The sequence below is a fragment of the Lynx canadensis genome, chromosome E1 (genome assembly GCF_007474595.2).
Source record: "Lynx canadensis isolate LIC74 chromosome E1, mLynCan4.pri.v2, whole genome shotgun sequence".
Taxonomy (NCBI): domain Eukaryota; kingdom Metazoa; phylum Chordata; class Mammalia; order Carnivora; family Felidae; genus Lynx; species Lynx canadensis.
Window position 1 is genome coordinate 47,811,614 of NC_044316.2, and position 26,963 is coordinate 47,838,576.

General features: G+C 41.7%; 1 protein-coding gene across 6 annotated transcripts in view; it reads left to right on the forward strand.

Annotated features, from left to right (window-relative positions):
- Window positions 1–4,776: 4,776 nt before the first annotated feature.
- The window catches only part of CEP112 (centrosomal protein 112), a 418,049-nt gene continuing 395,862 nt past the window's right edge, over window positions 4,777–26,963 (forward strand). For 2 of the 6 annotated variants that reach the window (XM_030296738.1, XM_030296742.1), the window contains exons 1-4: window positions 4,777–4,860; window positions 11,964–12,077; window positions 15,866–16,056; window positions 18,634–18,806. In XM_030296738.1, coding sequence (XP_030152598.1) covers window positions 11,972–12,077; window positions 15,866–16,056; window positions 18,634–18,806 — 470 coding nt within the window. In that variant the 5' untranslated portion in view covers window positions 4,777–4,860; window positions 11,964–11,971. Of the gene's footprint in view, window positions 4,861–5,089; window positions 5,213–5,521; window positions 5,656–8,847; window positions 9,066–11,963; window positions 12,078–15,865; window positions 16,057–18,633; window positions 18,807–26,963 lie in introns of those variants that run through there. The other 4 variants (XM_030296741.1, XM_030296740.1, XM_030296739.1 and 1 more) reach the window with 4 other exon arrangements.

Sequence of the window (26,963 nt, forward strand, 5' to 3'; positions counted from 1 at the left end):
AGAAACTCATTTTTGTCCTCACAACTCCTGAAGCTTTTTTGTAGTTGGGGCCATTTGTGGGACCTCATCCGTCCCCTTCTCTGAGAAAGAAATGCCAATCCCTGTCCTCGAGCACAAAGATGAGCTAATAAAGTCACGTTTATACAGTGGGATGCCCAATCTCCTGACCATACCCAATCTGATGAAGTGTGCTCATTTGATTCAACCAGAGGAATCAGGTGCACTCTCCTGGGAAGATATGTGGATTCAGAAAAGTTAGACTTCCGGGACTCCTGAATGGGAGCTCTGTAAACTAGGAAGTTAAGGAGTGGCTATTCTGCCACAGGTGCAGAGAAAAGCACAGAAGACCAATCTGCCTTCATTCTTTGAATCAATAAGATTTACTGACTCTAAGTGGAAGGTCCTCTGCAAGGGGCTGGGTCTACAACGGTGAACCCAACACATGTGTTTCCTGTCCTTATGGAACCACCAGCATTTGAAAAAGATTGTTGATATTAATATTTGATCATAAATTTTGGTAGATGCAGTGAAGAAAAGGAACAGGGGACCCTGAAAGAGAGTAAGGGTGGTTTAAGAATCAATGAAGGCCTGGGGCGCCTGGGTGGCTCAGTAGGTTGAGCGTCCGACTTCAGCTCAGGTCCTGATGTCATGGCTCTTGACTTTGAGCCCTGCATCGGGCTCTCTGCTGTCAGCACAGGGCCTGCTTCAGATACTTTGTCCCCTCCTCTCTCTGCACCTCCCCTGTTCACGCTCCCTCTCTTTCTCAAAAATAAATAAACACACACACACAAAAAAATCAATGAAAGCCCTTCTGAGTAAGTGACACTTAAGCTGAAGCAAAAAACAGTGTCAGAATATTCCTGGTACAGCTGGGGTGCCTGGGTGGCTTGGTCAGTTAAGCATCCCACTCTTGATTTTGGCTCAGGTCATGATCTTGTGGTTCGTGAGTTTGAGCCCTCTATCCTGCGCTGACAGTGTGGAACCTGCTTGGGATTCTCTCTCTCCCTCTCTCTCTCTCAAAATAAAAAAAAAAAAAAAAAAAAAGGAAACATTCCCTGAGGATATATGCCAGATGTTCAATGACACCTAGTAGCATTCAATAAATATATTTTGAGCTGAAAAAACATTATGTTTTATAAGATAACCAGACACAGAAGTCCTATTAGTTGGTTGGTGTAGGTGTTTGGCCATAAAAGGTTTACATAAAACTGTATTTTTCAGGACACATAAGCTTGGGGCTATACTATAACAGTAACAAAAGAGTATTTATCTGGCTTTACCCTTGAGGTCCCTGAATTGACTCTCATTCCAGCTATTTCTTCCCAAATATTAACGGAGGTCCTCAGGGTCACCCAGCATACAGGGTGTGCTCTGTATCTTACTTAACTACTGTATGCTGTGTGTCATTTATTTTTTTCCAAGTGTGAGGAGCTGTGAGGATGCTGTTATTCTCACTTCTGGTCTCTGATGCTCGATGAAGGCCTCCTTGCTGCTGCTACTTTTTACTGATGCCTGTCCTGAGGTTGCTAGAACCCATTGCTAGGGGCAATGGTGTCTGTATGGAGTGTGGTACCTTCAGAAGCATGTTCACAAATGCTGGTGATGGCTTCTGTTCTCAGTGTTTAAATGGGTATAAAATCCACACAGCAGGCGGCACCTGGGTAGCTCAGTCAGTTAAGCGTCAGACTTCGGCTCAGGTCATGAACTCTTGGTTCATGGGTTTGAGCCCCACGTCGGGCTCTGTGCCTGGAGCCTCCTTTGGATTCTGTGTCTCTCCCTCTCTGTCTCTGCCCTCCCCCTCTTGGGTGCTCTCTCTCTCTCAAAAATAAATAAACATTAAAAAATAAAATAAAATCCACACAGGGGCACCTGGGTGGCTCAGTTGGTTAAGCATCCAACTTCAGCTCAGGTCATGATCTCACAGTCCATGAGTTCGAGCCCCGTGTCAGGCTCTGTGCTGACACCTCGGAGCCTGGAGTCTGCTTCGGATTCTGTGTCTCCCTCTCTCTCTGCTCCTCCCCTGCTCATGCTCTGTATCTGTCTCAAAAATAAATAAAAACATTAAAAAAAAATAAAATCCACACAGCAGGAGTTCCTAACCTAGGCACTATGGATGGACTTCAGAAAATTTGGAAATCCTTTGATTTGTATGCACATTTTAGGGCATGTAGGCGTTTGATGGTGGAGAAGTAAGGGAGGAGGGTTATAACTTTTAAAGAGTTTCAGAGGAAGTTCCTTACCTCTGAAGATTAGGAATCACTCTACTACAACAAGAGGAGGAGAGCTGTAAACCATTGCATGGCCAGCACAGTGCTTTCCTTCAATGTTCTTTCTTACCACTGAACCAGACCTGCTCACCATCTCTTAGGGGTTCCTTGGTTCTCATGTAATGAGAGGTCACTCAACAGGACATATAGGCTTGAATCCTAAGGTGAACACAGCCCAGTCTCAAGCTGGTATCTCACCTACATATTTATGACATAAATAACAATAAAAACCTCCATGCCTATCATAACAATATTTTTGTTTGCATCTGTATAGGTATATATGTACAGGTGACCCTTGGACAACATGGGGATTAGGGTGGATGAAACTTTCCACAGTTGAAAATCCATGTATAATTTTCGACTCCCCCCAAATTTGACTATTAATAGCCAACTGTTGAGCAGAATAGAAAGTCGATTAACATGAATTTTGTATGTTACATGTATCATATACTGTATTCCTACAATAAAGTAAGCTAGAGAAAAGATAATCATAAGGAAGAGGGGAAAAAAAGCATTTACAGGACTGTGCTACTGTATTTACAAAAAAAAAATGGTGTATAAGTGGACCCATGCAGTACTAACCTATATTGTTCAAGGGTCAACTGTATATTCTTTTTTTTTAAATTTAAGTTTATTTATTTATTTTGAGAGAGAGAGAGAGAGAGAGAGAGAGAGCGCACAAGCAGGGAAGGGGCAGAGAGAGAGGAAGAGAGAGATAATCCCAAGCAGGCTCCTCACTGTCGGTGCAGAGCCCGACGCGGGGCTCGAACCCACGAACCGTGAGATCATGACCTGAGCCAAAATCAAGAGTAGGACGCTTAACTGACTGAGCCACCCAGGCGCTCATACTTTATTTTTAAATGAAAAAAGTGACAATCTGCTAGTTCTTAAAAGTATAAAGGGAGATTTTCTTCTCTTCTTACTTTCACTTAGAGAAAATAAGAAGTTTACTATCAGTTTTTATGACTTTTTACTTTCAGTCACATCTTTTCCCCTCTGCAGTAATTTCCCCTCAGATGAATTTGACTTTGTTACATTTTTCCCCTTGATCCCTTTCTTCAACTTCCTTTTTTTTTTTTTTTTGTTTTTTGCTCCTGTTCATTTAGACATCGAATGTCAAAAATTCATTTCATGTTCTTCCTGCAACGCGGTTATATATTTTAAACTTCTTCACCATGTGGTCAGATTCCTGCCATCAATTGCGTACATGGCTTTTGCATCCCTGATTGGCAGTGTGAATGATCCGGATTACTGATCATTCTTTAGCTATAAACATGCCCAAATATGCTTTGGAAAACTCATTTTTAAAAACATTTCATACCGTTGCCTTCCCTTAGCCTTCATAATTAGTCACTGAAACAATGAAGAATGGTCGGTACTTATTTCTGGTGGAAGGGGTTTGAAAAAGCACCTTGGAGAGACCAGGACTTCCCTCCGGAAGCTTGAAAGTACCTAGTTACAAGTGAATGAATCTTCTATTTTCTTTATGGAAAACCGAAAAGTTGCTTCAAGCTGTGCTTATGTTAGATTTGGCATCACACTGAGTGTTGCAGAGACACTGCAGAAGGAGTCCTGTTGTGAAATTAGATGAAAAACAGTGGTAAACTGAATTTCATTTAAGTGAGTGTTTCTACAACTTAAATTTGGTTTCTGCCTGGTATTTAAATAAATATACTTCAGAGCCTTTCCAGAAATGCGATAGAAGACCAAAGAACACCATAACACAGCAATGCACACACGGAGACTGCCCTGAGGAGGTTGAGGCTTCCTGGGAGGAGCAAAATTACATTTTCCACTCTATCTTGCCATTCTACACAGAACTGATAAGCACAAAACCTTCTGTTTTATTTTAGCATCTTCAGAATTTGGGGGCAAGTTTCTTGAAACCTCAGATAGTTCTGAATGCAAAAAAAAAAAAAAAAAAAAAAAGAAAAAGAAAAAGGAAAAAAAAAGGGAACAAGGTAATGCTCATTTTCCCTCTTTAATCTGACCTCATTCACTTGTGGGTTGTGAGATACCAGGCAGTAAACTCTCACTCCTTGAGACTCAGCGACATCTGTCCAAATGGGCACACCCTTTTGTGAACACCCTCCAGCAATTCCATTTTTTCTCCCCTCTACTTGTTTCTTCTCCACGACGCCTAAAATGTTCACGGGCTACTCTCCTCGCGGGATGCCCGAGGGCAGCCTTGTGCAGACAGCGGTAGGATTTCCCAAGGAACCTCCGCCTGGGACCCGCCTACGTGCCTTTAGGCTGCCAGGCGGCCGGGGAGGCAGTGCGACCACCCGCAGCGTCGCCATGGCAACGGCCCGGGGCCCACCAAGCGACCGGGAGGGCGGGGAAACCAGCGCGGAAGTCCCGCCCCCGATTTGCTGGGCGGAGGCGGCCCTCGCCGGGAGCGTCGCCATGGCAACGGCGCCGCGCGCAGGCCGCGGCCGGAGGGGTGGGGCAGGGGGCGGGGAATGTGAGCGCGGAAGTCCCCGCCCCCGGGCTGCTGGGCGCTGGCGACGGCGGCGGCCCGCAAGGATTTGAAACCGTTTCGCGGTGGCGGCGGCGGGGGTGGCGGCGCGGCGGCCGACCGGAAAGCTTGCATGTAGGGGCGCCAGGTTCTTGATTTCCCGAGTTTCCCCGTCCTGCCCCTACAACCCGGGTTCTCGAGTGGAATTTTGCGCCGGGTGGCGGTCGCCCCGCCCGTGCCCGCCGGTCCGGGGAGGGGCGTCGCCCCGCAGGCCCCGGGCCCGTTCGCAAGGCCTGTGGGGCGCGCGCCCGGTTGGGGGGCTCTGGGCGCAGACCGCTGCTGTTCCGCTTGTGGAGTGAAACCCAGCCCGGGCGCGGACGGGGAAAGTTCTGGGTAAAGTTTGCTGGGCGGATGGAGCTGGTCCGCGAGCCGGGGTCCAGAGATCGGACCGCTCCGCTGGGGAGGAGAAATATGTGTCCGGGACAAGGTAGGGAAGCGGCCGCGGCCTCGCAGGCCGCCCGCCCCGTGCCCGCTCTCCACTCTTGCAGGGGAAGTTCCTCCCAGGACAGGATGGGCGACCCCAGAGTGAGGGCAGAACCCATGTGCTGGCTCCTCTGTGGGGACAGTCCCGACAGCAGTGAGCTCGGGAAGGCCTGGCCCAGCATCGCGGCGTGCTGGGGCCGGCGAGGGTTTCCGAGTTCCATTGTGCAACAGAAAACAACATCGGTACAGACGAACAGCCTGTATTCTGATCACTGGGTGGCTATATTATTATTTGTCCTTTATGTTTAGAGAGGAGTAAAAATAAGAAAAGGCAAATGAAACGACAGGCGCCTCCGCGCAGGGGTCAGGCTGCAGTGGGGTGGAGCGCACGTTGACGGGCACACCGTGTTCCGGCCCAGCTGCCACTTTCCGTGGGACTGACTCTAGGTCAGTAACTTAACTCTGCTAAGCCTCAGGTTCCTGCTGTGGCAGGTGGCTTTGAAATAGTGCCTGTCTCCCAGGGCTATGACCCGGAGACGTTTGTAAAGCACACAGCATGCTCCTGGCGCCGCCAGGGAAGGCTCTATCAGTGCTGGCCTAACTGTCCAAACATCCCATGCACCTGTAAGACTGAGCTACTGAGGGACGTATTTCAAGTTTTCTGGAATGACTCACCATACATTTAAAATCTGTTTTGAACAAAATGGTTTTTTTTCTTGCAACTTTCAGGAATGTGTTTATTGTGTTTGGCAACGGGCATATATATATATATATATATATATATATATATATATATATAATATGGGGTGTATTTTTTGTTTGGCAGTGTGGCTGCTTTTCTTTTTTTTTTTTCAACGTTTATTTTTTATTTTTGGGACAGAGAGAGACAGAGCATGAACGGGGGAGGGGCAGAGAGAGAGGGAGACACAGAATCGGAAACAGGCTCCGGGCTCTGAGCCATCAGCCCAGAGCCCGACGCGGGGCTCGAACTCCCGGACCGCGAGATCGTGACCTGGCTGAAGTCGGACGCTTAACCGACTGCACCACCCAGGCGCCCCGTGGCTGCTTTTCTTAAAAGCTTTTTTAAAAGGCTTTAAGGCCTTTTAATATTTGTGGCCTGCTTCTTTCTGCCTTGCTGGCTTCTAGGGCAGCTAAGCACCTTGAGAAGGTTTTAGCTTATTTGAGAGGCATCCACATATAAATAGGTTTTAAAAAAGACAATGGCCGTGAGTTAAATAAAAGACATGATCAAATATAGAGTATAACTATTAAGAAGAGTCACCCAATTGACTTCTTTTTTTGGTTTTGAAGTAATTTATGTGACTAGTAGGTACATGAGAAGTACTTAAAGCCTCAGTCAAAGATAGAGCTTTAAATAGTGGTAAAACTTTTTGATTAGATGGAACTAAGTAGATATAGCTTGTTTATAAGATGTAATTTGTGGGGCGCTTGGGTGGCTTAGTTGGTTAAGCATCTGACTCCTGATTTCGGCTCAGGTCTTGATGGTTTGTGAGATCGATCCCTGCATCAGGCTCTGCAGAGACAGGGCAGAGCCTGCTTGAGATTCTCTGTCCCTCTCTTTCTGCCCCTTGTGCACTTGCACACACGCTCTCTCTCTCAAAATAAATGAATGAACTTGAAAAAAAAGATGTCATTTGTGTAGGAAGAATTCCTTGAAGGTTTGAAATGGTAACAGTTTTTCCTTTTTGCATTTCTTAATTTTATTGGAGAATAAATAAGGGATAAGGAGATGCAGATTTTTAGCTTTTTGTAAATATCATATTGACCTTTTATTGTGTTAAAAAAATGTGTACTCCAGTATTGTGTCTCCTTATAACAATTCCAATTGCCTTTCTACTTTTCAAAATATGCCTTTATTAGTTGGAGATATTGCTGACGTGTATGTAAATGGCCCACAGGTTCCATATAATGGATCTGAGAGCTAGGGACTTCAGAATTTTAATCCTAGCATTGCGCTTTATTTCATGACTTTGGGTGAGTCTTTTAACTGTTGAGTTTTAGTTTTCTCTAACCTTAAACATTAACATCTCCTGCATGTGTCAAAGAATTTATTGCCAATTAGTGATTATTACAAATCTTTTGCTTTAGCTTTATTGGTGGGTGTTGTCAGGCAAATGTGTGAGTACGAGGGCAGGATGCATTGTTAAAGCCTGGGAGTATACTCCTGGGCTGGAGCTGTGTTCAGAATTCTGGGTTTGTGAGTTTCTGTTTGTCTGGTCATCCATTTGAATAGTTGCTTTTCACCTTTATGATCTAATACTCTGCAGTGGTATCTGGCCTTTTGTTACCAAGTACGTAACGGGTGTGATTATATTAGAATGCAGTTAGTTATTGTAGGAATGCAAAACAACCATCCCAAACACCCCCAAGCCAACTAACCAATCAGAAAATGCATTTAAATACAACTTCTCTTAACCAAGTCTTAAATTTGAAAATATGTTTCTTCTGTGATGCAGAAGGTAGGATTATCAGTTTTGGTAAATGGAATTAAGGCCATATAATATTTCTTAAAACAAAATTTTTTTTTTAATGTTTATTTATTTTGGAGAGAGAGACAGAGTGCAAGGCCATGGGGGTAGCGATGGAGGGAGGGGCAGAGAGAGAGGGAGACACAGAATCCAAAGCAGGCTCCAGGCTCCGAGCTGTCAGCCCAGAGCCCAACGCGGGGCTCGGACTCACGGACCGTGAGATCATGACCTGAGCCGAAGTCAGATGCTTAACCGACTGAGCCACCCAGGCGCGCAGCCATATAATATTTCTATTCTAGCAGATCTGTTTGGTACTCAGAACAGAGTCTTTTAAAAAATTATTGTTCACGTTAAAGTGGGACATTGTTCCCTTTTGTTAGCATTTATTTACCAGTCAGTTCTTTAGCTTCTAATACGTGCCACATAAAGTGCTAGGTGCCTACTAAGATGTGTAAGTCAGGGGCCCTGCCTTCCAGGAACACGTCACAGATGGTGGAAGACGTGTAAATAATATATAGATGTGTACAAAAAATGATAGCGCGACGAATGCTGCTCCCAGATGTGAGCAGGGCATGCTGAGTCTGGCACAATGGGCGTCTAGGCCGAGCAGGGCAGGCTTTATTCAGAAGTGCCATTTGAGCTGTGTTTACCTGACCGCAGGCAGAGGGGACAGCCTGTGGGGAAGACGTGGAATCGTGTAAGGGCTTGGAGGGTTGGAGGCATGGCACGGAGGTCATCGGTGGGGAGGTGGCCTTTGGTGGGTGGGTGTATCAGGCAGTGTGTATGTAGGGAGAGGTGAGAGATGGTCTGGTGGTGCGGAGCCTGATGCAAGGGTAGAACTCACCAACCTTGAGATTATGACCTGAGCTGAATGAAGTCGGCCGTTTAACCAACTGAGCCACCCAGGCACTCTAGGAGAGACTTTAAAATAGAGTGATATGCTTAGCTCTGCACTTGGAGGTGGCGGGGGGGGGGGGGGGGGGGGGGGGGGCTTCTTCTGGTACCAGTGACTGAAGCAGGGAAACCAGATAGTGGGTTGCAATATCTCTGAGATAGTGGCAGCGAGAAGAGAGATAACAGGCAGGTTTTGAGACATTTCCGACTATTTGTTGATATATTGACTTCAGGGGGGGTTAGAGAATGGGAACGGGGGAGGGGATGGAGACCCCGGGAGCGGAGAGTTTGAACCTGGGAAGAGGTAACTGATAGGTGATCGAAGTGTCGGCAGTAGAGAGGAGAGTTAATGCTTTGGCTCTAGAAGCAAAGGAGGAAAGGAGGTATTCTCTTCTCTTAGAGGGAAGCTGAGAGGCAGAAGGAAGAGCCTTTTGGGGTGTCACCACCTGACTGTTATTTTTTCCATGAAACGAGGTAAGATTTTTTTTTATTTCAGAGTGAGAGGAGGCAAGAGCAGTTTGAGGGGCTTTAAAATGTCTGGTAACTGCTTTGTGGAGCAGGAAATGGTGAAAGACACCTGACAATTCGGGTAAGGTAGGAAGCTGTGTGACTACAGGCAGTGCCTGTTTTCTCCAGACCCTTAGTTGGGGATTGAAGCAGGTGGTCAAGGAGCACAGTCTTGCTGAGGGAGCAGAAGGAGGAGAGCGTTTAAGAGGGTAAGAGCTGTGATCTGATAGAAGGGATTTGGGAAGATCGGAGCGGCGGGAATGAGGAGGACAAGGGCCAGTCAGATGCTGAGGGCCTCATAAGAGGAGAGTTTCTGGATTGAGGTTGGAGGGGCAGCGGTTGGGACGCGGCAGTACGGATCTCAGTAAGTGTTTTCCTTCCGGGGCGAGGCTGAGGGGAGAGTGGAAGACCCCAGAGAGTGGGTACCATGGGCCTGAGAGAGAATGGGTTCACCTCTGACAACCGGGAGGGAAGTCATGGCGGCCAGCAAAAGCTGTGGTTTACTCCCAGAGACAGGCAGAGAGAACTTTCTAGGAAGAGCCTGTTGGTAGGTAGTAAGATGGAAGGCACTGTGGTTAAGTATTAGAAGCTGGTTGAGCAGAGACGAGGCCGGCTGTGGAGGAAGACAGCTAATGAGGCAGAACAGAGCTTTTTTCCAACATATAATTTGTAAATGAGTAAATGACAAACTGGGGACTATGTGTAATGTAGAGGGAGTCCATATCCCTTTCAAGACATTAAAAAAATTGTTTTTAATGTTTATTTATTTTTTAGAGAGAGAAGGAGTATGAGCGGGGGGAGGGGCACAGAGAGAGGGAGACACAGAATCCGAAGCAGGCTCCAGGCTCTGAGCTGTCAGCACAGAGCCTGATGCAGGGGTCGAACTCACAAACCATGAGATCATGACCTGAGCCCAAGTCAGACGCTTAACCGACTGAGCCACCCAGGTGCCTCAAGACATGTTTTAATTGAAAGGAACATGGTGAGCGTAGATAGTTTTAAGGAGTTTTGTCAAAACCTACTGAGTTTTGGGATTCACCTTCTTACATATAGTATTTTTCTTGCTGATTAGGAAGAAATGTGAGGACTGATACTTTAAGGTTTTTTTTTTTTTGAGGGGAATTAGCATTTTTGAATTTATATACAGTTAAAAATCACTTTTTTGGTATACAGTTTGGTGAGCTTCTACACATGCCTGGAACAGCGTCTTCTAACCTCCTATACAGACAACACGCGGAACAGTCCCGGCACCCCAGCTGTGTTCCTTGTGCCACGGCCTTGTGTTCAGTGCTCCCCCAGCTGCTGAGCCCTGTGAACCACTGTTCTCTGTGCCCACACTGTTTGCCTTTTCTAGAACGTCATACAAATGGGTCCATGCAGTGTGTCGCCCTTTGAGATTGGTTTCTTTCGCTTAGCGGGCTACATTTGCGGTTTATGCGTGCTCCGTTCAGATGCCAGTGGTTCATTGCTTTCTGTTGCTGAGTACTCCTTGGTTGTGTGGGTACATCATAGTTTGTTTACCTGTTCCCCAGGGGAGGGACATTGGGCTTGTTTCCTGGGGTTTGATTACCCAAGGAGATAGCAGCTATACAAGGTTGTGTGAATAAAGACTGTTTCGCTTGAGGAAACACCCAAGAGTGAGATTTCTGGGTCACGTGGCAAGCGTGTGCTGAATGGCGTAAGAAGCTACGAAATCGTGATCCCGGGTGGCTGTGCCGTGTCGCACTCCTACCCGCAGTTCCTGAGAGTTCCTGTCATTGTGTGTGCTCACTGGCATTTGGTATTGTTTATTTGGCATTTTTTATTTTAGCTGTTCTACAGAGTGTGTAGTGAGAGCTCGTTTTGACTTTAATTTGCATTTCCCTAATGATTAATGATGCTGAGCATCTTTTTATGTGTTTAGTTGTCATTTGTATAATTTCTTTGGTAAAGTGACTTTTTTCTTTTTTTTTTTTTTTTTTTTGCTATTTTTATTGGGCTGTTGTCTTACGGTTGGGTTTTGAGAGTTCTTTGTATGTTCTTGATATAAATCCTTTGTGACTCATATATACATATATATGCGCATATATATGGGTGTATATATATATATGTATATATGATTTGCAAATATTTTCTCCCAGTCTGTGACCTATCTTTTCAATCCCTTAATGGAGTCCTTTGCAGAGCAAAAGTTTTTTTTCTGTTTTGGTGAAGTCCAATATAATAATTTTTACTTTATGGGTAGTTCTTTTGGTGTCCTGAGAAGAAATCCTTGCCTAACCCAAAGTCATCAAGATTTTCTCCTATGTTTTCTTCTAAGAGTGTTATAGTTTTACATTTTACACTTAGGTCCGTGATTTGTTTTGAGTTCACTTTTGTCTACAGTGTGAGGTTTAGGTTGAGGTTTTTTTTCTTTATTTTGCATATAGGTGCCCAAATTGTTACAGCCTATTTGTGGTAAAACCTGTCATTTCTCCGTGATTTGCCCCTTTGTCAAATGCCAGCTGTCCATACTTGCGTTGGTCAATTTCTGACCTCCGATTAGTTCCATTGGTCTGTGTGTCTTCTTTCACTAACACCGCATTGTCTTGACTCCTTAGCTTTATTGGACATCCTAAGATCAGGTCGTGTGAGTTCCCCAACTTTGTTCTTTTTTTCCTGAATTGCTTTTACTCTTCTAGTTCCTTTACCTTTCCATATGCATTTTTAGACTGAGCTTGTGCATATCTACAAGGACTATTGCTGGGATTTTGACTGGGATGACAACAAATCTATTGATCAGTTTGGGGATATTTGACACTAATGTGTTTTCCTTGCTCTCTTTCATCAGAGTCGTGTGGTCCTCAGGAGACAGATCTTAATATTTTAATTTTAAATCTCTTACAGACTGAATTATGGAAATGGGAAGTGAAGAAGAAAAGTGGGAGAAGCTGGATGCAGAATTTGATCACTTTGTGGTAGATATGAAGCCCTTTGTTCTAAAATTACCTCATAGGTCAGGTAAGATTATGATTGTAAACTAGATTCTTTTAAAAAAATGTTTATTTATTATGTTTGAAAAAGAGGTTGAGAGGGAGAGCAAGCACTCAAGTGGGGAAGAGTCAGAGAGAGAGGGAGACAGAATCCAAGGCAGGCTCCAGGCTCCGAGCTGTTAGCGCAGAGCCCGACATGGGGCTCAAACCCACGAACTGTGTAATCATGACCTGAGCCGAGGTCAGACGCTTAACCAACTGAGGCACCCAGCTGCCCTGTAAACTAGATTCTTAAGATTAATTTTTTTCTTTATAATATTTCCTCAAACCAGTGAACTATCACAACGAAAACAAAGCTGAATTCCTTTAATAACAATTTCATCTGAAGCTGATGTAGGATTGTTTGCTTTGAGCTATTCAAGGGTAAATAGAAATTTAGTGATAATCTAAAAATTTTTTTTTTTTCAACGTTTATTTATTTTTGGGACAGAGAGAGACAGAGCATGAACGGGGGAGGGGCAGAGAGAGAGGGAGACACAGAATCGGAAACAGGCTCCAGGCTCCGAGCCATCAGCCCAGAGCCTGACGCGGGGCTCGAACTCCCAGACCGCGAGATCGTGACCTGGCTGAAGTCGGACGCTTAACCGACTGCGCCACCCAGGCGCCCCTTGTGATAATATTCTAGAAAACTGTGGAAAGATCTTAATATGATACCACTCTTAGACATCATGAGCTTAAAGCCCATGGATCTCTAAAGTTTCTTTAGAGAGTTTAAAATTTCTTCTCGGGGCGCCTGGGTGGCGCAGTCGGTTAAGCGTCCGACTTCAGCCAGGTCACGATCTCGCGCTCAGTGAGTTCGAGCCCCGCGTCGGGCTCTGGGCTGATGGCTCAGAGCCTGGAGCCTGCTTCGGATTCTGTGTCTCCCTCTCTCTCTGCCCCTCCCCTGTTCATGCTCTGTCTCTCTCTGTCCCGAAAATAAATAAACGTTGAAAAAAAAAAAAATTTAAAATTTCTTCTCAACTATTCCTTCTGGCATCTTTTTCCTCCCTGAAATGCTTCCTCTTTCAGGAGCCTGCTGTCCCTCTGCTCTCTAACAGTTTTATGTATCAAAGCAGAAAAGAATCTGTTGGTCTTGTATGCTTGTTGGTTGACTGAGTGAAATCAATTGCAAATGAGTTTTTGTTGCTACCTTGTCTGCATTTCTTGGCCTGTTTTCTCTAATTATGGAATGAGAGTCTCTGTCTCAAATCAAAGACTTTCCAGATAATTTAAGGCATCAGAAGACAATTGGAGAGACTTTGGGGGGGGCCAAGATGATTCTCTAAGTGACAATAGGCTGTAAAGGCAAATCTGATTGGGTAGTTTGGCAGTGGAGAGTGGGAGTGGGGCCAAGAAACTCTGGCTTTTACCCGAGGTTTGTCCAAGTTCCCTCTTTCCCTGAGGTGTCTAAGTGAACCGTGTGTTCAAAATGAGGAAGCAACTCAACATTAGATGTTTGTTCCAGGATGCTGTGCTGGGAGAAGGGAGTGTCGTGTAGCAGTTATGCATTCTAGTGGTCCCCATTGTTCCACGACTGTAACCTTTCCTAGTCAGCATGGTCTTTCTTCCAGGCTTCTTTCCCAACTGTCTTCTCTTGCCTTGTCAGACTTTAACCTCCTCTTTCTTCTTCTGCTAGTCTTCAAGATGCATATTTCATGTCCCGTGGCCCATTCATGGTTATTTGTATTATTTGTATATTATTTGATTAATTGTATTCACAATGATATCTATGTTGTGTTCTCTTATGATGTTCACTACCTTTTTTTTTTCTTTTTCATTAGATCTGCTCATTAGGAAAAACTTGTATTAAAGTCTTCCATTATAAATGTATTTCAAATAAAACTACCCTCATATTTCATCTTCTTTTAAAAATGGATGTTAGGTACATAGAATTGGACTAATTGTAGTCTTTGGTTCATGACTCATTGCCGGTATTGGTATATCCTGCCCTTTTATTTAATTAATTAATTCATAGTGAATGATCTGGAACTCACATCCTAGTCAAGAGCCTGAACAATAATAATAATTTATATCTTCTTCTAGCTAAATTCTACTTCTGATAATTGCTCTCCCCAATATTGTAAGTAGAGTACTGAATTCTTTTCAGTAATCAAATTGTACCGAATTCTGGCCATTAGGATATTATATAGGTTTCAGTTTTCTGCAAGACATTTAGAAAATACATAGTTTGAAAAAGTGTTTCCTTAAGTTTATCTGTTTTACTTTTCTTTTTGCCCCAAGTACCCCCATTATTTCATGAACTTTGCTTTGTGGTTATATAATTTTCAAAGCTAAAAATACAAAACTTCTTAAAAGGTTAGCCCTCATACCTGTAGTGATAAATCTGGTATGAGCAAAGTGGTAAATCCAGCCCTCGCGATTTTTGTAGGTAAAACAATAAATGAATGTGACCTTTAGAAACTAAGAGATTAAAGCAGACTTATGATTTATGTTAGATATATAATCCTCAGGTTGAGTTAGACTGATAAAAGATTAATGTCAAAATAGCTTTCATGAGACCTAAAAACAATTCTGTGTCACGTTCAGATAATGTAGTCAATAGGTTATATGGTGGATTAAACGGTGCTGTATTTTTAAGGAGGTTTTTAAAAGGATAATTATATTTGCTAAATTACACGTTAATAGCCCTCAATTATTTTTAGAGGGATTAAAGGAAAACCCTAAATTAATCAACTCTAAATCTGAAATTTATCAGCTTTAATAAAGAAAACATTTGGAATCTAATTTTATTTTTTGTTATTGTTTTTTAGAAAGGGAGGGAGAGAGAGAGAGAGAGCACAAGTGGGGGAGAGGGGCAGAGAGAGAGAGAGAGAGAGAGAGAAAGAATCGTAAGCAGGCCCCATGCTCAGCAGAGACTGATGCGGGGCTCAATCCCATGACCTTGGGATCATGACCTGAGCCAAAGTCAAGAGTCAGATGCTCAACTGACTGAGCCACCCAGGTGCCCAAGATCTAATTTTAGATTAAGTTTAAAATGCTTACATAAGATTGCATTTAATATCTGTTTTGGTTTCTATAACTGGAATCATAGGAAGATTTTTTTCAAACCAACCAAGATTACCTTAGAGATGTGTTTATAGCAAAATTTTATCTCTTTTAATATTACTTTATCTCTTCTTTATCTGGTAGTGATCCAGAGATTTTATTTTTTAGAAAGTACTTCTTTACATTTGTCTTACCTGATCACTAATGAACTGAAAAAGATAAACCGTAGACCAGGTTGTTGGCGAACTGTAGCCTCCCAGGGCCAAATCTAGCCCGCTACCTGTTCTGTAAAGTTTTCTTAGAAAATACTGATGCCCATTTGATTCCATATGGTGTGTGGCTGCTTTCATGTTATGGTGGCAGAGCCGAGCAGGTGTGCCAGAGATCAGACTAAAATGAGGACTATCTGGCACTTGACAGAAAAAGTATGCCAGTCTCTGCTCTAGACCAGAGCAGGTGTTTTGTAGGTCTTTAACGTTTTATTTTCTGAAAAATCCAGCTTCTTTTTTTTTTTTTTAAATATTTGTTTATTTTTGAGCTAGAGAGAGACAGAGTGTGAGCGGGGGCATGGCGGGGGCGGCGTGCAGAGAGAGAGGGAGACACAATCCGAAGCAGGCTCCAGGCTCTTAGCTGTCAGGACAGAACCCAGTGTGGGGCTCGAACCCATGAACCGTGAGATCATGAACCGCGAGCTGAAGTCGAATGCTCAACTGACTGAGCCACCCGAGTCCCTGAAAAATCCAGTTTTTAATAGTTCTTACGTATCTCTAGAACGACAGAGGTGTGCGCTTTGGATCAGAAAGCTGTGTGAGCCTTCAGGAACAGGTGCAGGACTAATGGGCAGGAAGAATCGGAACCTGTATGCCAAACTGTTACTGCATATGCTTAAGCGAGGAGCTCTCGAAGGCCCCTTTACACACCGACCGGAACCAGGCACGCTGAAAACCTTACCTTCCTACATGGTAGGTGTCACTGACAGGAAGATGTATGAGTTCCATTTCTTTAAAAGTGTCAATTCATCATTCCCTTTAGGATTGGTTATATTATTGAGTTACAAGTCCTAGATAATACATTAGTTAAAACTGTTCTTTTTCCTTCCTAATTTACTTTTTACTACTTTGAATAGAAGTCAGATTTGGCCTTAAGGGGACTATGCTTATTGATGGAGCCATCCCACAGTATTCTGCAGTATTTCTAAAAAACTCACAGTGAATTTTTTTGTATTGAGCCTTAATTTCCCATTAGTTTTTGCTGGATTACATTAACCATCATTTATGTGTATTAGTAAATTCTAGTTTATGAAACTCTTTCACACACATTATTAAAAAATTCATGAGAGGTTGGATTGAGTGACTTCTAAAGTTCCTTTCTTCTCTAATGAAATGATGACAGGAAGTTGGGAGTTTATACTTTGTTCAATTTCACTGTCAAAATCAGCTATTAGAAAGGCAGTTATAATTATGTTTCATTGGTTAATTGTCACTGTCTTGATCCTTGTAACCATGAAATATGCCTTGGTTTGTGTGGTGTTTGATGAATACTTGAGAAATCTGGAGTACTGGGTATTGGTAGTGGACTGTTTTATGTATGTACGTGTATATGTATATATACATATATATATACACACACACACACACACACACACACGCACACATACTATATTAGTATAGTATCATAATATTATTATACTATATAAATATAAATATATATATATATTTTTAAAAAAGCTAACTTTGTGAGTTAACTCTGGTTAACTTAAACCCATTTGCAGTCAAGAGGCACATTGCACACTAAATGATAATTTCTGTTATCCAAGTTAGAGATGCCAAAAGTTTTTTTTTTTTTAATTTCAAGGTCATGTCTTTTTTTTTTTTTTAATTTACTTATTGTTTAATTTAATGTTAGTTAGCATATGGTGCAACAGTGATTTCAGGAGTGCATTCCTTAATGCGCCTTACCCATTTAGCCCATCCTTTCTCCCACAACCGCTTCAGCAACCCTGTTTGTTCTCTATATTTAAGAGTCTTTTATGTTTTGTCCCCCAAGATGCCAAAAGTTTTGATGCTTTACCAATTGTACGTTAAAGTAGAGCCATATATTTTGCTTCAGATCAGTAGCCTTGGTGATGGTAGTTACGTGATATTTGAACGTTGCAATGACTGCCTCATAAAACTGCTGCGCATGTCTGACTTGGGATAGAGGGTCGTGTGTCACCTCTCCCAGAGAACACCCTTTCGAGGATTCTTTGTGTGGGATTCAGAGAATTGTTGGAGAAGTATCCAGTTAATGCAGAGTTTTCTTCAGAAGGGTATCAAGAAGCCCACGCTGCTTGAAAAACTATTAGTGGGCGAATGTCCTCTTCTTAAAGACCCAAGGGGGAACGTTTTCTGAAACGTGTTCAGATGTTAAGATACCAGTATATTGCATCATACTCATTTCATAGAATCATCGGAAAGGCTTTACTTCACAGATAATAACAACAAGAAGGTCCAGAGACCCGTGTTGGATTTTCTAGTTAGTTTATGGCTTGGCCAGAACTAAATTACAAGTCTAGCAACACCTCTTTTGCTCCTCCTTTAGCTTAATTGTCTAGCCTAATTTTTGTTTTTGATTTTTATCGATTGTGGGTTCTCTGCCCACTGATTTTGTGTGTGTGTGAAGAGTAATTACTGATCACACAAAGAAATAGAGTACATGATTTTTAAAAAGAACATTCCATTGCTTTTTTTTTTTTTTTAATCGGGCATTTCTAATATTCCATTTTATCTCCACTATCAGTTTATTAGCTTCGTGTCTCCTTTTTAGTAGCTGCCTTAGGGCTTATGATTTGCATCTTTAATTTGTGGCAGTTTACCTTCCAAAATATTATACCAATTTATGGATTATAGAAGAACTTTACAGGATTTCCTCTTTCCATTCTTTGTGCTGTAAGTTTCCAAACATGTCACTCCTACATGCATTTTATTATTATGGTTATTTTTAATTTTAATTCCGGTGTAGTTAATGCACAGTGTTATATTAGTTTCAGGTGTACAATATAATGATTGCACACTTCCGTACATCGCTCAGTGCTCATCCAGACGAGCGTACTCTTAATCCCTTCACTTATTTCCCCATCTCCCCACAGACCTCCCCCCTGGTAACTACTAGTTTGCTCTCCAGAGTGAAGAGTCTGGTTTGTTCGTTTGGTTCCTTTTTTCTTTGTTTTGTTTCTTAAATTCCACATATGTGTGAGATCATTGTGGTCCATTTACCTTTTTATAAAGGTGTATTTTTTTGCAGCACAAATAATTATTAGACTTACTTGTCATGTAATTTTTACCATTTATCAGATTTCTTATACACCAAAACATAACTAAAATGTAAAATGTTATCCGTTTTATGTATTCTAATATTTTATAATTCGTTGTGCCTTTCTGATAATTGAATTTGAGTATTTGAAAAGTTATTACCAAACTTGAAACTTGATGGACATCTTAAGTAATTATTTCATTATAGTACATTTTGAAAGAATAATTTTTCTAATTTTTAAAAATCAGTCCATCTATTTTGATGAACCAAATCCAGCACAAGCAAAAGTTTCAAGCCCGGAAGGATTACCAGACTGGGTAATGGGTGAACTGGGAACCAGTGACCACAAATTAAATGAATCGTGGAAGCTTTCTTCTGGAGAAGATTACTCTTTGGTGCAGTCGCCGACTGATGTGCACAGGTATGCTATGAAAATGGGATTCAAATGGGATTCGTCATTTAGCTTACCTTCACAACTTCATATATTGTTTCTCCTGGTGGTGTTTTTCATTTTTTTCATTTTTATGGTAAGTAGTTGGTTTAGTTTATAATTTTGTTAAAGTTGAGGGCTGTGAGGGGATGTTGGGTAGGTAAAACAATTTAACTTTTATCATATATTCAAGATTCCCATTGCATATTTAGCCCCTTCTGGGTATCCGTTAAATATATATACATGTATTTATATATGTATATATGCCAATACTTGGAAAGTAGTGCCTGAGAATCTCTAAATAATTTAATTCTCTGTGTTCCTTCATGACGAGCCTGAATTAAGAACATTATCAGTGACTTGAACAAAATATAACATCCTGCATATTCATTTCGAAGCTTATACTTGAATTTCTTTTCTTTTTCCCTATTGAGCAGTATTTGTTTTGATTTAATAATGACTTAAAGGTAAACCCCATTCAACTGTGCTTTCCCACTAGAGTACTAAGCTTAAGGATTTTTAGTGCAAAGAAAGATAAACTTCTAAGTTTTGCAAATACACAAAAAGTAGATTATTGTTGTAGGATAACTTTTGGCCCTTACGGGGGATAGATTTACACTGGGCTTTTAGCAAATTTTGAATTTTACCTTTGGCACTGTTTTCCGAAACGTCAAAATGTTGCACGGTGGCAGTTGACATGGATCATACTTTATACTTCATCCTCACCATTCTCTTGGTAGTTTTCATTTTTTGGAATTTGGTTTGGTTACCAGTGTCATCTCTCTTTTGTGCTGTAATTTTGTTTGGTTTATTCCTTAATCAGATGGAGAAATGCTATTAGTGATGTGAAATGTCTTCATGGTTGACGCAGCGCGGTTGATGTTTTTCAGGCCTCAGGCATTCTGGTGGAAAAGAACGGACGAACACAACGTGAGAGATCCAGTCCATGTGAAATGTTTTGGTTAGAAAGGGGACACAAAATGGAGAGGCGAAAAAGGAAGGGGTGATAGAATTCAGGGTGCATTCAGAAGATTAAAAAGAGGTGAATAGATGAGTCCCTGGCACACGGTGTGCAGTTCTTGGCCTTAGCAGTCGTAGGAGATTTAAAAGTAGAGGAGGTGTTACTGTGGAATTTTCGTTAGCCTTATAGCAGATCAACGGAGGTGTGAAGAGAATGTGGTCTGCATGCAAAGGAAAACACAGTTCTCGGTTTGGCTGAAAAATCCATCAGGTGTTTGCCAAAACGTTTCTTGTGCGTCCACCTGAAAGCTGCGTTCCTTCTAGGTATAATGCATATGGAGTTTACAGTATAAAGGTGAACTAAAGTAGTTTCCCATATCTTGGAGCTGAGACCAGAGGTTGGAAACTGACGATCTTCTTGGACTGAATGAATCACGTGCATCGATTTGTTTTGTTTGACTTCTGTAGTGTCTTTAAGGATTTTTGAACGAGTTATTCAAATTGAACAATTGGGAGTTTTACATAAAAACGTAATTTTCTGGGGGTGCCTGGTTGGCTAAGTCAGAAGAGAATGTGACTCTTGATATCGGGGTTATGAGTTTGAGCCCCATGTTGGGTATAGAGATTACTTAAATACATTAAAAGAAACCAAAACTTAAACAAAAACCTGACTTTCTGGGCTCCTTAAAAAACTAGAGACTCAGTCGTCTTTCCAGAAGCCAGTCACACGTGGGAGTCAAGTGACACTTGGTTACTGCCCCAGTAAATGCCTTCGCTATTTGCTGCTCATTTTTGGCACTGACTTTGAGATCAGTCGCATCTCTGTTTGACTATGAACTTTTTCTCCCCTTTTAAGTAGGGTCGAGAGGTGGAAGAAGTATTTCTTTTAATGCTTTTGCATCCTATCACAAGTGGAAAAAAGAAAGGTAGACGAAGAGGGGTCTGAAAACTCAAAAAGAGGAGGGAGACCACATCTTTGTAGAAGTGAAGAATGTCCCTACGTCTGGCAGCATAATCACTTGCTTGTGACCCAGATCCTGCAGAAATTCACTTTCTGATGTTGTTTTAGATAAACAGGGAAGAACATTAGGTGCACGGATTAATTTCCTTGTAGTGGTTATGTGTAGTTGTGGGGATATTCGTGAAGATTGAGGTGTGTGTTAAATTGAGGCTTAGGGTAGAAAACAGACTTGAGATCTCAGGAAATCCAAGTAATGGACTTTTCTTTCTCGGAACAGAGGATAACGTTTAAGAAAATTCAGTGAGAATATTCTTCAGATATTACCCTGTGACTTTTCTGGAAAATGATACCCTAGTGAAATCTCCATAATTAAAAACATTTTTAAAAATTTTACCTATTTGTATTTATTTATTTGTTTACTTATGTATTTATTTTTGAGAGACAGGGAGAGAGGGTGCAGGGAGGGACAGGAGAGGGAGAGGGGGAGTCCCAAGCATGCCCCACGCTCAGTGGAGAGCCCAGTACGGGGCTTGATCTCATGGCGGTGAGATCATGACCTAAGCTGAAATGAAGAGTCAGATGCTTAACTGACTGAGCCACCTGGGCGCCCCCAAATCTCTCCAATTTTAACAAATAACTTCTTTTTCTTTGTTGCTCACTTATAATAAAATAGCATTTGATGCAAATTATTCAAGTATGAGGAGTTAGTTATCAGTTATGTAATAAGTAATTAATGGGAAAAGCAGGTAGTTCTTTGGTCCTACTCAACCCTTCAGATCTCACAATTCGAAAAAATCTTGCCTGACACCCCAGGTCTATTTAACTGACTCTGTGTTTCCTTGTTCGTGGCGTGCAAAGTCTTCTGTTTCTGTTCTCCGTGCTAGACTGTAAATGTCAGGAGACAGGGACTGTGCTTTCGCTATTTGCACTGTGTTTCCAGTGTCTCGCACCGGGCGGGGACCTCTTGGGAACCACGTAAGTATTTATATTTGATAAGTGCTTACATGCATGAGTGACTGTGTTGTGTCAGTCTGGGCCACTTACTTAATTTAATCTGTACAAAAACCTTTGGAGACAGGTAGATTGTGACAGAGAGGATGGCCCACTAGGATTTAAAAAAAAAATCTTTTAGGACAAGTTGAGGAAAGGATCCGTTTTAGAAGTTAAGAGAGGTGTGGATACAGGCTATAGAGATGCCCTTCACACACCGTGAGTGATCTAAAGACAGTGAGCTGGGAAAGACAGACTGAATGAACTGTCTTTCTGGTCAAGTGTCCGAATATCACGAAGGCTATTTGACAGCCATTTAGGGCTGCAAAAACAAAAGCTCTCAGACTGTCTTTTCTTCTATTGTTCTCTTCTTCGTTTCATTCCATCATATTTGCAAATTTTAATTGGACTTAAAATTTGAAGCCACAGGTCCACGAATTAACAGATATTTGTAATTTTGTGAACAGGAAGGCATTAAAAAGAGTAAAACTGACATTTCTTTTAGCTAATGGCAACAAAGTTGATTTAAAAGCCAAGTAAACACATGATGTGTGAGATGAGATCAGAAGGGGCGGGAAGAGCCCTACTGATGGTCTTACTGTGCCGATGAAAAAGTCAGTGTCTGCTACTGTTGACCTAGTACATCTCATCAGTTCTGCAAGAAATTGTTTTAAAAAGTTTAAGAGGCTTATAATATTTGACACATGTATGTTTTTATAGTGAATAATTTATTGTTACTTAGAACTGAAGTTTAATGCTGCCTCATAAATTTTACAAGCACTTCAACTTGTCCTTTGAAAAACCTCTTTAATCTTAAAAGATTTTCCCCCTTAGTGTTTCTTTTTTGATCACTTTATAAAATCCTGCTTTACTTAGACCTTTTTGTATGTGAAGTATTTCTAATGGCATTTTAGATTATGCTGTTTGTGTCCTAGCCTTTTCATATTGTTAAAGATGCAGGGCCCTTTTGAAGCCTCTTTGTTAGGCCTCCCTATTCAGGAGAGGTGGCACCTTCCCTTTACCTTTATTCTTCCTGTAAGAGACGGGGCGTTCTTCGTTCTAAACACGTTAGAAGTAGTTTGAGGTTATATGCTATCGTGCTTACTCTCATGCTCCCCCCCCCCCCCAAATACACATCATCCACTAGTAAGCTTAGCATTTCACATTGGATTGCTTCGACACCTAGCTAGTCCCATCCTGGTTTTATTCTTTGCTTTCCTTTTTCACCTTTCTTGTTGAAGGTTATGTTATTACCAGTGTTTTCTTTTAGAAAAACCACTTTTTAAATTGCATTGCTGTTTTATTAGAGATCTATTACTGTATTTTAATGTCAAATATCTGCTTTTCTTTTTAAAAATTTTTTTTAAAGTTTATTTTGAGAGAGAGAGAGAGAGAGAGCGAGCATGAGCAGGGGAGGGGGAGAGAGAGAAAGAGGAAGAGAATTCCAAGCAGACTCCATGCTGTCAGCACAGGGCCCTGTGTGGGGCTCGATCCCCTGAAACGTGAGATCGTGACCTGAGCCGAAATCAAGAGTTGGACGCTTAACTGACGGAGCCACCCAGGCGCCCCCTGCTTATTTTCTTGACAGTGAAAAATTTACCTACATTTGAGTTTGGTGCATGGTTTTACAAAATGTTACTGATGAGACCACAGACTTAGATCTCATCCCTGTACAGTTGGGCTAATTTCATTTAGTTCTGCAACCATGAGCTGTATCCATAGATACTACTTCCTGGTCATCCTTCGGGTACTTACCACTATGATCTGGTAGAGACCTTAATTGCCTTTGCGGTTGACGGACTTCTGGGTAACTCCATGGTCCTCCTCTGGGTGTTCACAGTCTTATAATCCCTTCCTCTTGAGTTCAGGCAGGACCTGTGACTTGCTTCTCATAGGATATGGCAGTGGTGATGGGATGTCATTTCCATGATTACATTATGACACATAAGGCTCTGTCCTGCTAGCAGACTGACTTCAGAGTCTTGCTGTCTTTTCCTTGCTGGCTGTGAAGAGCCAGGCTGCCATGAATTCTCTAGCTCTCAGGAACTGAATGCTGCCAACAACCATGTGCACGGGGAGGGTGGATCCTTCCCCGGTAGAGCCTCCAGATGAGAACCCAGCTCTGGGCAAACCATGATGGCAGCCTGCATGGCCCTAAGCAGAGGACCCAGCCCAGCTGTGTCTGTACTTCTGACCCACAGAAACTAGGAGAAAATACATCTGTGTCGTTTAAAGCTCTTCAGTGTGTGGTAATTTGTTACGCAGCAGTAGATGACTAGTACAGTTTTTATCCTCATTTTGGGAAATTATACAACCCATATACAATACATGCTTCTTGTAAAAACCTCAGAGTAGAAATATGTGGAGTAAAAAGTCAAAGTCTTTCTCTCCATGTCCTCCTTATTCCACTTTGCTCATGGGAAGTAATAGTCATCAATAATTTGGTGTGTATCATTCTACAGTAGCCATGTAGCCACACATAAGTAATTAAAAAATTATACATTAGTTTATACTGTATGTCCTGTGGTGAGACTGGCTCTTTTTCCGCTTAACTGTATCCGACCCTGTGTCATATAGTCTGTGCAGTCTTTTTAACTGCCGATAATAATCCCTAGTGTGGATTGACTGTAATTTAACCTGTCTCTGTTGCTTTTAATTCTTCACGGTTATAAAGAATGCCTTCGCATCTCGGTCCACATACCATTATGCATCTGCATGTATTTTTTGGCTACTGCTGATGCTCAAGAAAGAAATCACTGTTTTAGTAGCCCGGTATGTTAACAAATTTAACGGATAAGGGATTGGTGGGATTATTATCAGGTACGGCATCTTGCGGATTGATAACAAAAATCTATTTGGGCTAGTGTGGAGAGATCTCTAAGGTACATAAAGTTTCAAAGAAGTTTATAAAAGCATAGTAAGCTTCAATGTATGTGTGTGCATGGTGTATTTCAAAGAGGATATATGGATACACATGTGTACGTGTGTTTGCGATATTTCTGGGTGCCACATTTGAAACAGTTTTACCTTTAGAGAGAGGGACTAGTCTGGTGTGGAATGTTAAAAACTTTTTTGTACATACGTCTATGTTAGTTTTAATAGTCACATACTTATTTTTGATAGATACTGTCAAGTTGCCCTCCAAAATACCATCTTGTTAAGATGTTTGGGCATATACAATAGTGATGCATATTAACACATTTAACTATATATAATTATACAAATTTAAACATAAGAATGAAATTTTCCCAATAGATAAGTATTTGTGGATTTCACTTGTATTTCTAATTTGTTAAAACAGAAATCAGGTGGGACGAGTTGTGCCATTTATGGAGCACCTACTGTATGCTAGAAATCTTTTACAAGTTATCTGATTTCATCCTCTCGACCCTTCTGTGAGGCTGACGTGATGGCCCTTTGTATTTATAGATGAGGTAACAGCTTCGGTGAGGTCATACCACGTTCCCCGTGATGGATCCAGTTTTGGAATCTAGGTCTTGATGATTTTAATTTTTTTTTAATGTTTATTTATGTTTGAGAGAGAGACAGAGACAGAGCATGAGCAGGGGAGGGGCAGAGAGCGAGGGAGTCACAGAATCCGAAGCGGGCTCCAGGCTCTGAACTGTCAGCACCGAGCCCAACACAGGGCTTGAACTCACAGACTGTGAGATCAAGACCTGAGCCGAAGTCGGACGCCCAACCGACTGAGCCACCCAGGCGCCACTTGGTTTGATGATTTTAGACCCTGTGTTCATTCTAGTCTAGTCTATCCTGTAGGCACAAGTACCGTATGCAGCAAATGTGGAAATTCCACTTTCATCCATCATTTTCCCCCACTCAAGCTGTATCAGCAGTCCTGGGCGACTGTGCCTTTGTTCTTGGTTATTTCTAGGTTGAGCTGAAATGAGGGAGTTTGCCTTTGTTCAGATCTCTCTTCTGACACTTGGCAACTGTGTCCTCAGGCAAGTGACTTAATTTCTCTAACCTCCAGTTTCATCATTTGTAAAATGGAGTTAGAGAGCCTCTGACAGGGACCTGAGAAAGTGTTAGCTGCGGCCACCTTCATCACTGGCGTGGTGATTGTTATTTTAATGGTTCCTGCAGGAGCATACTTGTTAGATGGTTTGACCATTCTTTCTTCTCTAATTAGCTAATCTTCCTAAAGGATATTATCTTAAAATCCATCAGTCATTAATTATTTTGAGAATCACTTGAGAAAAATAGATTAATGGCTAGCTATGTGGAAAGCTTCTCAGTGTAAGTATGAATCCTGCACACTCTTAGAAGAAGGTGGGAGAGTATTTTAAAAGAGGCTTTGAAAGAATCTTTATTTCGATAACTCAGCAAGTCCTTTTTCCCCCCAGATAGAAGGAATACAGTGTAGCTGGCCCCTTTTTTCTTTTTGCATTGTGCCACACACCCTGAATTAGAAGCTAAGTAATAGTTAGACATAAGTTCATGTCGTATCTATGTATTCTTTTTGTGTATTCTCCCAAACACAGAACATGGAGATAACATGTTGTATTCTTTTCTTAGGATTCTATGAAAAATGTTTTGAAGCTTCTGTTTAATGGCTTGTGATTATTTTTATGACTTTTCAGTGAAGTATAATGTGGTCTGGTAGCTTTATCACCAAAGTGCAGTTAGGGTCTAGGATAGGAAAGATGAAAAGAATGATTTAATACCACTTAACTGTTTTTACTTGAAACTTTGCTTAAGAGTTCCGGGTTAGGAGAGGGTAGGGTGGGGGGGGGCGGGGGGGGGGAGGCAAGATGAATCAGCCTGCTTCCCAGTGGAAGAAACACAAGGATTCTACTTAACTGTAGAGGACCTTGTTCATGAAAAAGGAAGGCATTAGGTTAGATTTCTTTAGATGCCATTTTATAAAGAGCCACCATCTAGATTACGTAAAAATTCTAGGAGTGTGCAAACAGAATTATTATTTACTGTATATTACTCTTACCCTATGAGATTTAGGTTATGTTTATATGAATTAAAGTTTTATCTTTTAATTTATATTGTGTCCTCTAAGAAAGAAATTTGTTCATACCTGTAAGAAAGGACTTGGAGAATAATTATCCTATTTTAAGTGATTATAGAGGACTATAATTTTTGCATCTTGCTTTAATGAGATCCTTCCATGGATTATTTGATGCCAGATTTTAGTTTGGAATGAGGAATCTAATTATAGCCCTGCCCTTATGGAAAATATGATTTGCTTTACAATGATCCTCTTT